Source organism: Microcebus murinus, chromosome 6, assembly GCF_040939455.1.
Source record: "Microcebus murinus isolate Inina chromosome 6, M.murinus_Inina_mat1.0, whole genome shotgun sequence".
NCBI lineage: Eukaryota > Metazoa > Chordata > Mammalia > Primates > Cheirogaleidae > Microcebus > Microcebus murinus.
In genome coordinates this window covers 103,155,391-103,172,113 of record NC_134109.1, presented here as the reverse complement: position 1 = coordinate 103,172,113, position 16,723 = coordinate 103,155,391, and the positions used below count along the sequence as shown (strand labels likewise).

Sequence of the window (16,723 nt, the reverse complement as noted above, 5' to 3'; positions counted from 1 at the left end):
AGTTTGGCAGAGATGGGATATGGATTACGAACAGGATCGGACCAAGTAAAGAGCACCTTAGGCAACAGTCTAGAACATCCCTGAGTTACGTGTAGCATGACTTTATTGGTAGGCGTGCTGCTTGGATATTTCAGGACACCATAAGGAGTCAGAAGTCCCACAAACATCTTGGGCTTTATGTTGTGCACAACTGAGCATGGGGGTGGGCAAGACAGATACATGGTCAGATGTGATTCAACTTCTCAAAAGGTACATGAGAAAAGAAAAAGACTAAAAGTACAGTGAGGAAATTATTTCAAAAGTCCAGCTGTGGGTAATGTGAGCTTGATCCAAGGCCACAGCCAGGGGGATGAGAATAGAAAGAGACAAATGGATACATTTCAGAAAAAATTTGTAACAAGATATGGCAATTTACAGGATGTGGCATATAAAGGAGGAAAAGAAATGCACGAATACAAAGGTTTTGAGCTGCATGACTAGGAAGACAGTGATGTCACTTAGCAGAAAACACAAAAAGAAGTGTTCTCTTCTTGGTGAGAAGAATTACAATGTCAGGACCTTACAAATGACCATTTTAAGGCATCCTTAAAATATTTTCAGGTATCTGAATGTCATCCAGGGCCACAGCTTCCCCTACCTACCATCCAAACCTTAAAGCATTTCATCTCCTCTTTGACAATACCTGTGACTCAAGCTAACAGAGGAAAGGAAAGTGGTGAGCATCAAGAATTTCATAAAATGTATCCAGTGCTTACCTTTACAGCTAATATTTTCCCACTTGGGACATGATATGCTCTATGGAAAGAAAAAAAAATAACAAAATTACTCAAGATCACTAAACAATCTATAAAATGGTTAAGGACATAAATGTAAATCCAAACATCTCTGCGGCAATGGGATACATGGTACTTTCAAAGAACACTAATAACATTAGTTATTTATATTTCTATGGAGCTTAATGGTTTACAAAGGGATTCATTATACGTTGTCTTAAAATAACCCTCTGAGGCAATGACAATACACTATTACCCTCCTTTTATAGATGAGAACTCTGAAGCATAGAGAAGTTAAGAAGTTTGCCCACTGGCACAAAGTGAGCAGTGGTGGAATGAGACTTCAAATCCAGGTCTTTTGGCTCCAAATTCCTTATGACTGTCACTGTGTGTGTGGGTCCTCTGTCACCCTATGCTAAGCACTGTACAGAGCCACAAAAAATGCTAAGGTTTTGCTTGTATTCCTTTCAAGTACATATGCAGATAATACATATCACTACATTTCAACAAAAGAATCTCAAAACACATAGAATTAGCTATGGCTTATGATATAAATTTCATACAAGAAATCACAGAGTTAAAAAGGCTCAAGCATGTGGTTCAACTTTTCCTAAAGAAAAGGAGGCAAGCTCAAAGTATCAGATATACTGAAATAACTATAACTTAAATCAAGAAATATAAATATGTTCATTTATGAAAAAGTAAGAGAACAAGGTTTATATAAATAAAGTACTATTACTTTTCATCAAGACCTTTCATGCTTAAATAAAACGTGGCCTTTACACAGACTAGATATTCTGAACATAATCTAAGAATAATCTGCCTTATATTATATAAAAACTTCAAAACAAACCACATAAAATAAACAAAGTATTGTTACTGCAAGACCATAAAAGTATAATAAAGGAAATTAGTTTGGAAGAACTAAAATCTTGCTCTGCAGAGGAATTTATACATTAGCCAAGATCAGATTGCTCTTCTTCTGACCTGGGTAGGGTTAAGATGTGAATGGGGTAGGGAAAATGTGGGGGGATAGAAGTTAATGCCTTAGGATTCCCCCATCCTCACCTGCCCAGTTGCAAAATATATTTTACAGGCCCTGAAACTGCTCACTTCTTAAAAATAAACAAAACTTATATACTCCACCATAACTGAAATAGAAACATCATGTTCTGCTGTTTTGGCAAAAATGTTTCCTTGTTTGCTCTGACAAATTTTAACAACTTTACAGAGATATAATTTACATATGATAAAAATCCACTTGTTTTAAGGGTACAATTCAATAATTTTTAGTAAATTTACAGAGTTGAGCCATCACTGACAAATGTTTCGAAAGTTATTGACTTATGGAAATGGTTTATTTATTAAGAGTCTATAGGTATTTGTAATATTTCCACATGTAAAATGTTACAAATTCAGGCAAGACTAGGAAAACACATGCATGCAGTATATGTATGTATTTAGCCAAATATATGTGTGGTGTAAGAAATTATTCATTCAGCTTTTACTACTTGAACGGACAAAGGTCAATCCAATTATGGAATGTATACAAAGTTAGTTTTTATTATATTAATTAATTGGACAGAAATTCAGGTGTATCTCATTTAAAGGAAAGGTAAGGTCATAAAAATTAGGTGACAACTGTTCACTTTACCAAAGAATTCTTTAACCTGTGAAAGTATCTAAAGACTTTGTCTAAACAACAATCTCCCTAGTACCTATTACTTATAAAACTTTAACCAACTAAAAAAATTTTTTATACTTTTTGTATAATATAAAGTGATACACATTTTATGAATAGAACCCTCATATTATATTGGTTTTAGAACATACTGCCACTTACTTTACTATCTATTTTAACATCACCCTTTTAAAATGCAAAGCTAAATTTCAGGTTAATTTGATTCATGATCTATCTAAACTCATATAATAAGCTGATTTATAAAAACTTACACTGTACTTACCTACTGCCTGGCAGAGAAGTTGTTGGACTAAGCTAATGTGAAATGTGATTTGAAGGAATTTAGTAACCTTATTATATGTAAATATAGGTAACAAAATACATAAGGTTAATGATGATACATTATTTTCTCTCTTCTACGTCACGGATATTTAAATTTCAACTTTTTAAAATACTGTATGTTAGAATCACTAACCAAGGACTGAAATAGGAAGACAAATAGTTGAATGCATACACAGGATTCAAAAGTTGTAAAAAGATTAGTGTTATTACTTTGAACAAGCAACACCTGGACTTTTGAGACCAGCAGCAGCAATAAGAAAATGATTAGCAGACAGTCTAACATACATACCATACTGGACAGTTTGGCAACGTAATTAGCTTGTCAAGAAAGTCGATCTCTTATCCAAAAGAAAAGTCTCCTATTTCCAAGTGAATTAAACGGGGAGGCTTGATAATTTAATTATGATGCACGCCAATTCATCCGTGGAAGTTTGGGTTCAATTTCTAGCAATGAAGATGCTATGTGGTTTGGTTTACAGTACAATGACAGCACCAGTTTAACATTTAATCATCAAGGAGAAGCGGATGACAAAAGCAATGCCAGGCATGAGTCGAGTGTGTCCCTTAACTTTGCAAATGGCATTCTACCTGGAGAAAAGGAACTTGTTTACTTTCAACAGATACTGCATCTCAATTGTCTTGACCTTCCTCCACACATTAATTGTAAAGTGATTAATGAAGTTTGAATGGAGGCTCTGGTTACACCAAAAGACAACTATACACCTCTGCAATGTTTTAATTAACAGCTAACACTTCAAATTAGTTTGCTGTTGCCACAGTAATTACCTGTTCCAATGAGCATAGAGGAAGCATTTTTATGAGATATTTTTAGTGTTTAGTACTTGAGTGTTCCATTTTGTTTGTGGCCAGAACAGGCCTTCTGGGAATAGCCCCAGCCCTTAAAATTAAGCATACGACATTATACACTTTAGGATGGCAAAAGCTAGTAGCCTAACATAAATTTTTTGGACATTTAAAATAACAAAGAGCCCAGCACAACAGAATATTTACTATCCATACTTTCTTACTTTCTTTTTTCATTTGGAACAATAGGTTCTAGAATCAGGGATCCTCAAACTTTTTAAACAGAGGGCCAGTTCACTGTCCCTCAGACCGTTGGAGGGCCATTGGAGAGTGCGGCGCACATTCCACACATGTGCACCGTGGGCCCCGGTCGGCTGCTAAGCAGGACAGGCAGTGGTGGCAAAAACACCCAACTGGCCAGATAAATGTCCTCGGCAAGCCGCATGTGGCCCGCAGGCTGTAGTTTGAGGATCCCTGTATCTAGATGAATGGACAAAGAAGTTGGTACCAACCTTTAATATTGGTAAGAGTACAGAATCAGAGAATTTACTGAGCTAGTAGGAAATAAAGAAAATTATCCAGTCTAATACTTTTCTTTTACAGCAGAAACACCCAAAAGCCAGGTTAAATAACTTGTCCAAGCTCACACAGTCAGTGGCAAAGCCAAGACTGGAACTACAGCAGAATATACATATTTTAGGGCCTAAAGGAAACATGTGATTTAATTTTTCTTAACTACATTCTAGGGCAGGGAAACCCATAATTCAAAACTTAACAAAGGTATGACCTATTTCAATCAGCCTAAGTAAGGACCATTACATCTGAATCTCTCCAGGCTAGGAAGCACTTTGTAATCATTGCCAATCTATCCTTGAGAGGCAGAAGAGCAAAGGGCATAGGCTCTTAAGTCACTGCCTGGGCTCTGATCCGAGCTCTGCCACTTCTTAGCCATGTGAACCTGTTAGTAAACCTCACTATGTCTCAGTTGTCTCAAGCCTGGAATAGGGAAAGCAGTGTCTACCTTATAAAGTAGTAAAGATCCAAAGAGATAATACTGAGGAAATAAACTGGCACTCAGTAAACATGCATTAAATGTTAGGAAGCTAAGTGTTCAGAGTAGCTGAGTATTTTAAGAGTAAAACCTGCTAAAATGGACTGAAAGAGCAAGAATATATCCTCTAAGGGTCAAGCTATGTGCTCTACAAATGAGCCTCTAACAAAGCTTTAATAACAACAAACTGGCAAAAGCTCACAATATATCTTTTATCATTAAAAAACTTAAGTAATACTACTTCATGTTGAACCAACTCTAAAGACAAAAAATTAGAGTCATCTGAAATATCGATATGCTATGATTCAAATTTTAGATTTCTTATCAGGTTTATTTCTAGCCTACTATAGGTATGATGAGTGCTCCATTTAGGTGTGCATCTCAGTAGAAACACCATTTGATTATCACTGTTGCTAAATGAGAGGCCAATTTTTCATTCTCCTTGAGTTAATAAATAGGAAAATATAAGCTACCCTAAAAATACCTACATACCTTCCTTTAATATACATCCTTAAAAATGCTATAAAGTAATATTTTGACACCTGTCCAACTCTTCAAATTTTAGTTGCTCTATTATTGCTCTTAGCTCACTGCAAAAACCTATTTATGTGCCTCTCCCATACTGAGCAGTGAACACTGCCATGTCTTAATCAACTTTGTATTCTTTATGCTTAGCAATGAACTGGCCCATGGTAGGTGCTCCATACTTAATAAATGTTTGACAAATAGTAAATATTTCTGGCTTGAAAAAGATCTATCACTTAGATAGTGTTTTATTTTTAAAAATTCCATATACATTTAATTAATTCTATAATCTTATGAGAAGCTATTATAATCCCCCATTTCATAGGTAAATTTCTAACCTGAATCAAAACTCTTTACAAGGATTTCATGATCTGGCCCCTGGTTACCTCAATGATTTCTGTTTCTGCCAATCTCCTTTATCCACAATACTCGTTTTGCTCCTCCAAACATGCTGCTGCCTCTGGGCCTTTCCAACTATTCTTGACACCTGGACCATTTTCTCTGATATCCACTTGGCTTGCTCCATCACTTTTTTCAGGTCCAATATAACTTTCTTGACTTTCCTACATAAAACAGCCCACTCTCCCTTCACTTTCTTTATTCTTCATAGAATTATCAACATCCTATACAGTTTGTTAATTTATTATGTCTCCCACCACAAGAAAGAAACTTCCATAAAAACACAGACTTTTGGTTTTCTGTTCACCGCTATTATCTCAAGTGCTAAAACTATGTTGGGAACATTTTATAAATATTTGTTAAATATTTGAATGAATATATTTTCTTAATTGCTATAGGTTTATTTTGTGGTTTTTTTTCTTAAGAGAGTTTCATTAAGTTTTTATAGGAAATTGTCCATTTTGTCTGTTTTCAAATTAAATTTATTGTCATAAAATTACTCATTCTATCCTCTAATTTTTAAAATCTCTGCTCTGTCTAGAATTATATTCCCATTTTTATTCCTGATTTTGTTATTTGTGTCTCCTCTCTATTTGATAAATTTTCCCAAGGAACCAGCTTCTGGTTTTGTTGAATTGTTTCTTTAATTTTTATCTCATTAACTTTTGTTCCTTAGTATGTCTTTCCTTCCACATTCTCTGGGTTTACTCCCTGTCCTACTTTTTAATTTCTTGGGTTACATGCCAAGCCCATTAATAACTAGTTATTCTTTTCTAATGAAGGTATATAAAACTAACCTTTAAGTATGACTTTGATGTATCTCCTAAGTTTTCAAAGATGGTATTTCTTTATTGTTCAGTTGTAAATATTTTTATTTCCATTACATTTCCCCAATAATACTTTCTGCCTTAAAATCTATTTTGTCTTATATTAATATAACCACAATAGTTTTCCTTTGATTGGTTTTTGCCAAGTATCTTTTTCCCGTCCTTTTCCTTTCAACTTTGCTGTGTCTTTGTGTTTTAGGAATTTCTCCTTAAAGAGTCTGAAAGAACACATAGCTATATTTTTAAAAATTGAATCTAAGTAACCTATTAACTGGCAATATTAGTCCACTAATATTTATTGTAATTTCTGATATATTTAGATTTATTTCTACCACCTTGTTCTTGTTCATTTACTTCACACTCAGTCTAGAATGACAGTTTAATTGGGACAATTATTTTTTTCTCAAACTTTTGAGAATCCTATTCCATTGTCTTTCATTACTGATACTGAAAGTTTGCTGTACCCAATTTGCTGGCCAATACAAAGTCATTGAAGGTTTTTAGACAGGATTGTGATATGATCAGACCTTAACTTTAAATCCATTACTCTGGCTGTAGATTACCACTCTACTACTGGAAAGGAAGATGGAGCAAGAGCACTTAGAAAGCTTGTTATAGTAGTCAAGGCAAAAGGTGGTGACAACATAACCTGGGTAGTAACAGCACACACGAGAAAGGGGAAACAGATGCGAAAGACTTCCTTTGATCAGAGAGAATTTATGAAACATAGGGAACAGAAAGATGAATCTAAAATATCAGGCTAAGATGATAGGAGTACTGTAGCCATATTCACCAACACAAACAGGGGAGCTTTACCTAGTCAGCCTTAGACTATATACCCTGTACTTTTAAGCTCCATGAGGGCAGAGACCATACCTACCTCATTTAACAATGTGTACACAACACCTAGCACAATATTTGGCACACAGTAAATACACAAATATTTATTAGTTAATAAATAAATTGAGTAGTCAGGAGACGGGAGAAAGGTAAAGGGAAAAAACGGGGGGCACTAACATTACCTAAGGGTCTCTACAGAATTAATTTAACTTCCCTATGACATATGTATCTTAAGTCACATTTTATAGATGATAAAAGAAACAGACTCAGGGTAACAAAGTTCATGAGGAACAGATACAGGATTCAAATCGGGGTCCATCTCTATATAACCTTTGTGCTCTTTCCACTATAGAGAGAGTACATACAGGTATTGGTTTGAGATGTGATTACTTCCAGATATCATAAATGTTGAAGGTGGGATTTAGGAAAGAATGCAAGAAAATTCTACTTTACCAGATTTCCTACCCTGTGGTTTCATTTATCCATTGGCATCAACTCTATTGCCTTATGATCCTTCACATGTTCCTATTATAAATTATTATTTCTCTTTAATAGTTATTTAAATTTACTGGTATATATTTTATTTAACTATATTGCAAACTCTAATTACCTAACTATATCATAAATTCCTAAAATAGGGTCTCTATCTTCTACATTATTGTAGCTTCCAAGGGTAGGGTCAAGGTCCATTTTGTTCATGACCATATCCCTAACCTCCACCACAGTGTATGATACACTCTCCTCTTAGTTTAGATACTTAATTTATATATTTAATAAACACTTAATGCATGCCCTGATTGTCAGGCAGTATGCTGGACAGTGTGGATACAGCAGAGAACAAACTAGGAAAAGTCCCTGCTCTCATGAAGCTTACTTTCTAATAGGGGCTGACTGATAATAATCAGATAAGCCATTTGCTGAGATGGGAAAAGCAGAAGGACCAGGTTTCAGAGGAAATCAAGAATTCCATTTTAGATAATTTTGAAATACCTAAAAGACATCCAACTGGTAAATAGACAAGAGTCTAAAGTTCAGGACAGAGGCTAGGTCTGGAGATACACATTTGGGCTTCCTCAGCATATAGATGACTGCACGTAAAGCCACGGAACTACACAAACTCACTTAGGAAGTGAATTAAACAGAGAAGACGTATGAGGACTAGAACTGAGGCTCTCCAAATTCAGAAGTCAGAAAGATGAGAAGAAAACAATAAATAAGAAGGTATAGACTGTAAGCTAACTATAGCTTACAGTCTGTACCACCACCAGAGAATGGTGTCTCTAAGGCCATAAAAGTCAATGTCATACCTCCCCCGCTGCCAAGGGAAGTACCTTGCACAAAGCAGGTGTTCAAAAAACATATGCCTGATCTCAAAAGCAATACCTGGTGACAAATGCAACTGATTCTATTATCTGCTCTTTGAAATTTTAAAGGTGGGTCTAGTACTAATATATATATGGTGAGAGATGTGCTCATTTTCATCTAAATCTTAATAGAAATTTATTAAAAGATGTATCAGTATGAAGAATAAACTGGATTTCTGTAAGAATCTTTAAATGTAAGGAAAATAAAAATTTGAAAACAAAATGTTAAAAAGTCCACATAGGACATAAGGGAGAAACAACCTGTGTTCACAATCCAACATATGGACTCCCATACAAATTTATGTCATGTATAAGATCAATTGCATCTGTATTTTACAATGTTTACTGAAATTATTTATGCTTAGAATTTCAAATTCTAGGAAAACTCAAAAAATATGAATCGTCCCAGATGACTCCTGCTTACAAAATAAATAACCTAGAGCTGATCATATATTTTCTGATAAAGATTGTATGATCTCATACAATTAAATCAGGCATCTACTTTCTAGAGCACTATTTTGTATATTAATTTCTAAACATATTCCAAATTATTTTAAATTATGAACAGAGAGATTTATAATAGGGAGTATATGTGCTTCTCTACTGATTGTAAGGTAGGATATAATTAAAGAATCGGGGGAGCTGACCTATGATCTGACTAAAAATATTTAAGATTTCAGCACAACTGACAATATGTTATAAATGTCAATTTATTGGCAAAATAGTCATCAAAATGAATATAGAAACATCCTCCCCCCATCCCCGCTTTTTTTTTTTGCCTCTTAGAGAAAATACTTCAGGAGTAATTGCATGCATAATAACTTATCACAATGGCAAAAGAGGAACACTAAAATGACAGTTTTGTCACCATTCTATGAAGGATGCAGGCCATTTATTTCCTAAACTATGTGAACTAAATGCCACTGACTTAAGTTCAACTTCTCATATAACATACTTCAAAGAACGTTAGTGAAAAGAGGGATGCAATTACTCTGTAAATTATTTATAGAGTGTTATCAATTGTTGAAAAGTTTTTCCAATGATCGAACCTAAGAAAGAATCCCAGTCACTAAAATAGCGAAAGCAATAGTTAGGATTTGGCTTAAAATAGCCAGTAATAAGAAAGGGATGGTCTTATTCTAGGCAAGCAGAAAAGAAAGTGATGTTTATTTTGCTCCCTGGGTCTTACAGCAGCAGTCCCCAACCTTTTGGCACCGGTTTTAGGGAAGACAATTTTTCCACAAGGTGGGGGAGTGGTTAGGAGGGATGGTTTGGAGATGATTCAAGTGCATAACATTTATTGTGCAGTCAAACTCCTCTGCTGATGATAATCTGTACTTGCAGCTGCTCTCCAGCGCTAGCATCGCCTCCTCAGCTCCATCTCAGATCATCAGGATTAGATTCTCATAAGGAGCGCACAACCTAGATCCCTCCCACACAGCTTACAGTAGGGTCCGTGCTCCAATGAGAAGCTAATGCCACTGTTGATCTGACAGGAGGCAGAGCTCAGGCAGTAATGCCAATGATGACAAGCGGCTATAAAAACAGATGAAGCTTTGCTCACTGGCCACTGCTCACCTCCTGCTGTGGGGCCAGGTTCTTAACAGGCCAAAGCTTCCTCTTGCCTCATTCTCATTTCAGCCAACATACTAATGTCAGGTTGGGGACCGGAGTCTTAGAGGACAGTAGCTTTTCTTTGATTAGAAATCAAAGAAAAGCTACTGCAACTCTACATTTTATCATTTCTTCTTTTTTCTATTTATTGTGGCTATATACTCATTTTTACTCCCACATTTGCCTCAGAGTTAGTGTGATCATCACTGCCTCCATATTTCTTCTGTAAGCTGATGAGGTCTCCCCACATCAACTAGAGTAATGTCTTTTAATATATGGCCTAAATATCTTTGAGATCAAGGAAGCTAAAGTCTTAGAGATCTCTTGGATCAAATGTTCTAAAAGAATGCAATGGGCAAAACAGAGGCAAGAGATATAAAGCCTAATGAGGAGAATGAAAGACAGAAATGGAGTAGTTAGGCAATACATGTGGAGAAAATATCTTAGTAGAAGATAGTAGATAGTCTTAGTAGAAGACAAGAAAGATGATCAAAAGCTATTTTAAAATAAATAAAATTTACAAACAAAAGCATTTGTTAGTAACTCACTGCAGAAATAGTAACGGCTTTCCAAAATAATAAAATCAGTTCTTTTTTTTTTTTTTTTTGAGACAGAATCTCACTGTTGCCCGGGCTAGAGTGCCCTGGCGTCAACCTAGCTCACAGCAACCTCAAACTCCTGGGCCCAAGCAATTCTTCTGCCTCAGCCTGTAGCCTGTAGCTGGGACTACAGGCATGTACCACCATGCTCGGCTAATTTTTTCTATTTTTGGTAGAAGTGGGGTCTCGCTCTTGTTAAGGTTTGTCTCAGATTCCTGAGCTCAAACGATAATCCCCAGCCAGTTCTTTGTTTTTCATACAAAGATTTCACAGCTTGTGGGATATCCTGGGTTCTCTGACTCTGTTCTTTGAATGCCCTAGGACTCCTGGATGCCTACTAGAGGCAAAAAAGACTCTGTAAAAGAAAGCTCTCTGCAATCTGATTCATTGTGACAAAAAGTTTGGGATTTCCATTGACTAAAATGTAATTCTCAATTCTCATTAGCACAGAAAGTTAAGTGTTGGCCACACTCAGACTCAATTATTAAATCTATTCCTTATCAAAAAGATATGGTATTTGGCCAAGCATGATGGCTCATGCTGTAAACCTAGCACTTTGGGAGGCTGAGGCAGGAGGATCACTTGAGCCGGAGTTCAAGACCAGCCTGGGCAATAGTAAGACACGGTCTCTATAAAAAATTTAAAAAATAAGAAATAAAAATATGGTATTTGTTAAAGCCAATAGGATATAGGACCATCAGTTTCCATATTCAAAGATGGTGTTTCCTCACTCTTTAAATGACTTTTATTTATCTAACTCTGCTTTTATGTAAATTTATAATAACAAGATAGAAGTCTTTCTTCAACTTAGAAGTTTTTCCATTTCAAAGATTTTATAGTGTTGGCATAAAAGAAAACTAAAACAAAAAGAAAGGAGATGGTAGAAATCAAGAGGGCTAAAGGCACCACTATGAGGAGATACCCATATGAGACTGAGTTCCCTACAAAAAACAAGGAACCTAAGAGTTGACTGTAATACATTATTCCAAAAAATTATAAGGCTGAATAATTCTGAAGCCAATACAAAATAAGCAGAATATTTCTTGGCCATATAAAAGTCAAGCATGTAAATGCACATGAATATACAAATACAGAAACAAAACAAAATCTTTTGCTATCTTGTGAGATTAATTTTAAAACCCTTCTGAGTGTCATCTTTTAATGCAATGACATGTTTTCAGTAATCAAATGCAAACTAGCAAAAAATCTAACAACTAACAAAAAATCTGTTTTATTTCTTGGTATTTTTAGAGATTTATTCACTTGTTAGGTTTTCTTGGGAATGGATTTTACTAATATGTTTAGGACTAACAGTCAAGCTTTGGAATTTTGAGTACTGTCGCATACTAAAATAGCCATCCACAGAAAACATTCAGATAGGTTCGGGGAAATCAACACTGACAGTTGTTGCCTTCCATAATAGATAAACACAGCCAGGCTCTAGCTGTTAAAATAGGAAATCCAAAGTAAACAGCAGTTGTAAAAAGAAGCTTTTATGTAAACTGTACCAGTTCAAATAGTGGTCTATGCCAACCTTCCTTCTGCCTAAAAACCCATTACAGATGCTTGACTACTGATTGCAAAATAATCTGTGGTTAAAAACCTGTTTAAGTGTCAAATCAAACATGTTATTAGGTCACAGATTAATTTCAAGATAAGGATTGTACACAGGGCTCATAAATCAACTTAATTTATGATATGGGGAACTTGGCTAGGTTAGAAAGAGTTTTAATCAAAGAAAAGCTACTGCAACTCTACATTTTATCATTTCTTCTTTTTTCTATTTATTGTGGCTACATACCCATTTTTACTCCCACATTTGCCTCAGAGTTAGTGTGATCATCACTGCCTCCATATTTCTTCCGTAAACTGATGTGGTCTCCTCACATCAACTAGAGTAATGTCTTTTAATATATGGCCTAAATATCTTTGAGATCAAGGAAGCTAAAGTCATAGCGATCTCTTGGATCAAATGTTCTAAAAGAATGTGATGGGCAAAACAGAGAGGCAAGAGATGTAAAGCCTAATGATGAGAATGAAAGACAGAAATGGAGTAGTTAGGCAATACATGTGGAGAAAATATTGTGAGGATTAACGAGCTAGGAAACTCTCTCCTGATATGGCTTGATTACCATGTAATCTCTGCTCATAGTTTCCTAGAAAACTAACAATAAATCACTTTCCAAAATCAGATACAAAAAAAATGACTACTTAAGAAAACCTTCTTCAACTAATAATTAATATTCTATTGTACTTTATAAGACATTTTTCACACAAGGAAGCTATTTGATTTGCACAAAAATTTGTGAGGTAGGTACTATTATTATCCCCATTTTATAGATAAGGAAACCAAGCCTTGGTGAGATTAATGACTGCTTCAAGATTCCTATCTGATAAACATTGGAGTAGGAAGTGTATTTGGGTCCTCTGAAGTCAAATCGAGTACATGTCCCAATAAACTTTATGTGAACATAAACTAGTTACTTCTAGATCCTCTAATTTCAGTTGTCTTCAAGGTTCTCTGGATACAACCAGTGCTGATTTTTCAAAAGCTATAGGGAAAATCAATTGAATGACTCACTTTTCAGAGTTGCATCAACTTTTTCAGGCCACTGGGGTATAATTTACTAAATTACCTCTTCTAGAACACTAAATAGTACCCTAGTGGGTCAAAGAGTAAATGCACCTCTGAAAAGTGAGCCATTTATTCCCTTCTTCCGTGTAATACCAGATGTAATATGTCCCTTCTGACAGAAATATTAACCCATTTCCATTAAAAACTCAAAAAATTGTCCCATACTAGATAAAATGAGTATAGGGAAGCTTCCCAGGGGATGAAGGAGAAGGAAAAAAATCTCTCTTCTAATCTTGCCCACAATATGGACTTAAATGAAAATATCTGTTTTCATTTGATGGAGATTTATTTTAATCAAGACCTCAAAACAGAATAAAACACATAAATTCAAAGCTGTTTTCCTGGGGCGGCGGTGGGGGGAATGCACAGGATATCATGATGGCTAGTTTCATCCTGTACCACAGTGTTTAAAAAATAAGCTCAAGCATTAATCTTGCTTATGAAATAAGACACATAACACAAACAGCTGGACTTTCACATATATCATTATATGATAGGTTATCCCTATGCCTGAAAGAAAAAAAAAAAGTCCTTGGTTGGCAAGTAAACTTATTATTACTTCTAATCTCCATAAATGCAAAGCCTCTGAATACATTTTTAATTATTTTAGGAATAGCTATTGAGTGATTTAACATTTGTGAGGTATCTTAACAAAGCCAAACTTAAGTTTTCAGCACTATTAGTCCTTTACTCTTCTGGAAGATGGCTATGCAATGAAAATAAGACAACTTTAATTTAAGAATCATCCAGCTTCTAATTAAACTGCCATAGGCAGCTGGTTGGATAAGTTTTAATCAGTTTCAATCACCTATTGATTGGTATACTGAAGCCTAAAAAATTAAAAGTAAAAGATGATTGGGGAATTGTCCCATCTCAGAACAACAGTAGAGGCCTCTGTAAATAACTCCTCTTTTAACCATCAGCTAAATGAACACTTCAATACTGCAGCACAAAGTCTTCTGCAAAATTACTTTAACTAACAAGCAGAAATTTATCAGCTTCAGCCAAAATCAATGCTGAAATCAATTTGAACACTGGTTGTGTCTAAAGGGGCTCATTGGCAATTTAGGGAAATTACACCATGTAAATGCCTGTGCTTTAATTGAACAGTTTCATCAACTAGGCTGTGATTGCTGTCCATTCATTTATTTACTTTCACTGCAGCTACCATTCTGCAAAGAAATGGCTTTTGTCAGGCTGGAGAGGGATACTTTATCTTCATTTTGTGCACTTTTGTGCATAACAGACTTCATGAAATAGGCATATCATGACTAGGGTCAAAACAAACCAGGAGAGACTTTTTCCTTTAACGTAACTGAACACAGCAAACTACCTTCAAACCTTACACCATACAGGGACAGCCATCTTTAAACCAATAAGAAGGAATCTGAGACACTTCCCTGCACAGGACACTGTGCCTCTACACTGAAAAGCTATGCTGTGAACAACAGATGGAAAGCGTGTGGACTTTACACCAAATTTCACCATGCTCATTTTGAGATATCTTTGGTTATTTTCAAAAATATGTAAAATGTGTTAGAACATTCTTCTTGAAAAATTAAGCAACATTTGGCTTTATAGAATCCCTTGACATTAGTCAAGAGACAGTGCTATTCTCCAATCCATTTAGGAGATTAAGGCTTAAAGACGGCACATAACTTTTAAAGTACAATAAATGGAAGGAGAAAGTGAACAGGAGTTTATGTGAGAGAAGGAAAACTAAATTCCTTATAAAAACCAACTAGCCCAAAACATGAAGATTCCAAAGATGATTTAAATACACTCACAAATAAACTCACAAAATCATGGCAATGAAAAAAACCAAGAATAAAATTTTCAGAGAATCAAATGCTAAAGTGACTGAGGTTTAGAGATCAGCATTAACATTTCTGACATCAGATTAATTAGTTACTTCAAAGATTATAAATTCCAGGGGAAGAGGGAGGTAGGGAGTTGGCTGTTTGTTCATATGGGTCACCCATAAGGTACATGTGCCTGGTGCACAAGATAAAAACACAAAATACACCTGAAGTACATTTGCTAGAAACTGCCAGCAGAAATTCTTAGGTTTGCACATATTCTGCTTCCTCATAGAACCAGAATGTAATTATTCACTAGGAAGGGGACTGGAAAGGGACTAAGAAATGAGAAAGCCTGAGTTTCAGTGGTGGTACTATCCCTGACTTGCTCTGAATTCTCAGGGAAACCCAATTATTTATGTATATTTCAGTTTCCTCGTGAGTCAAATAAGGATGGTGATACCTACTGTGCCCATGCACGTCCCAGTACAGCTGGGGAATGACATGGGGCATGTAATGGTGGCCCACTTTGGAAATATGAATGCAACCATTGTGACTCTGAGCACCTTTTGCATCTTAGGTACACTGAGGCAGGCAGAGCCCTGAAACACTTTACTTGGGCCTCCAAAGTAGCAAGGAAACTTCTCATTTGCTTTCTTGTCAGTTACCTCAGGTGCTGTGCTCTGCAAACACTAAGAATTATCGCCAAAAAGTTAAAAGGAAGAAGAAATAAGTGGTATACAAACTTAACTCAGTACATGTGTTTGTGGAAAAAATTCTTGTAATTTTATCCCATGTATCATTTTCTCCATCATTATAAAGTTTCACTGGCTATACATTTTGTTGCTGAGACAATGTAAAAGTATATTTAATTCATATTTTTTAGATAAATTTCTGAAAACTTAATTATGGTTTAATCAGAGTTTTATGTTTATCGACTAAGTACAGTGTTACATTTTGCTGCTACAGTTAGCAGTCATAATAGAATCAGTGTGTTTGAGAACTTTACACAACACACTAAGCTTGTTAAAATGCTATATTGATTGTGCCCTAAAGCACATTCTAATTCTGTCTAAACATTTTTCATTTCATTATTTGAATTCACAAAACAAAAACCATGAACTCTGCTTTTAGCAGTAATACTGTACTCTCTTTTTCTTTCCTTTTGCAATACTGACAAGGAAAAGCATAAAAATTTTAGAGTCAAGAGAACAACATGATACAATTCACATTTAAAAAGCAAATTAATGTTTTTTAAAAAATAACTTTATGCTTAATATCCACAATCTAAATCTCTATTGCTATTTCCCCCCTCTAATTTAGCAACGTGTTCCTCCAATACAATGTTAGAGTTCAAATCAGAACCTGAACACATTTTACTCCAGTAAGGTAGCAATTTAACAGAAACATGGTCTCTCACATCAAAGTAACCAGCGACAGAGCAAAGGAAAAAAAAACTGTGGCAGAAAG

The 16,723-nt window shown here is 35.3% G+C and overlaps 1 protein-coding gene across 6 annotated transcripts in view; it reads right to left on the bottom strand.

Moving 5' to 3' along the window:
• MAP2K5 (mitogen-activated protein kinase kinase 5) overlaps window positions 1-16,723 on the bottom strand; it is a 254,317-nt gene that overhangs the window by 171,703 nt on the left and 65,891 nt on the right. For all 6 annotated transcript variants that reach the window (XM_076004507.1, XM_076004508.1, XM_076004506.1 and 3 more), the window contains one exon: window positions 756-795. In XM_076004507.1, coding sequence (XP_075860622.1) covers window positions 756-795 — 40 coding nt within the window. The remainder of the gene's footprint in view (window positions 1-755; window positions 796-16,723) is intronic.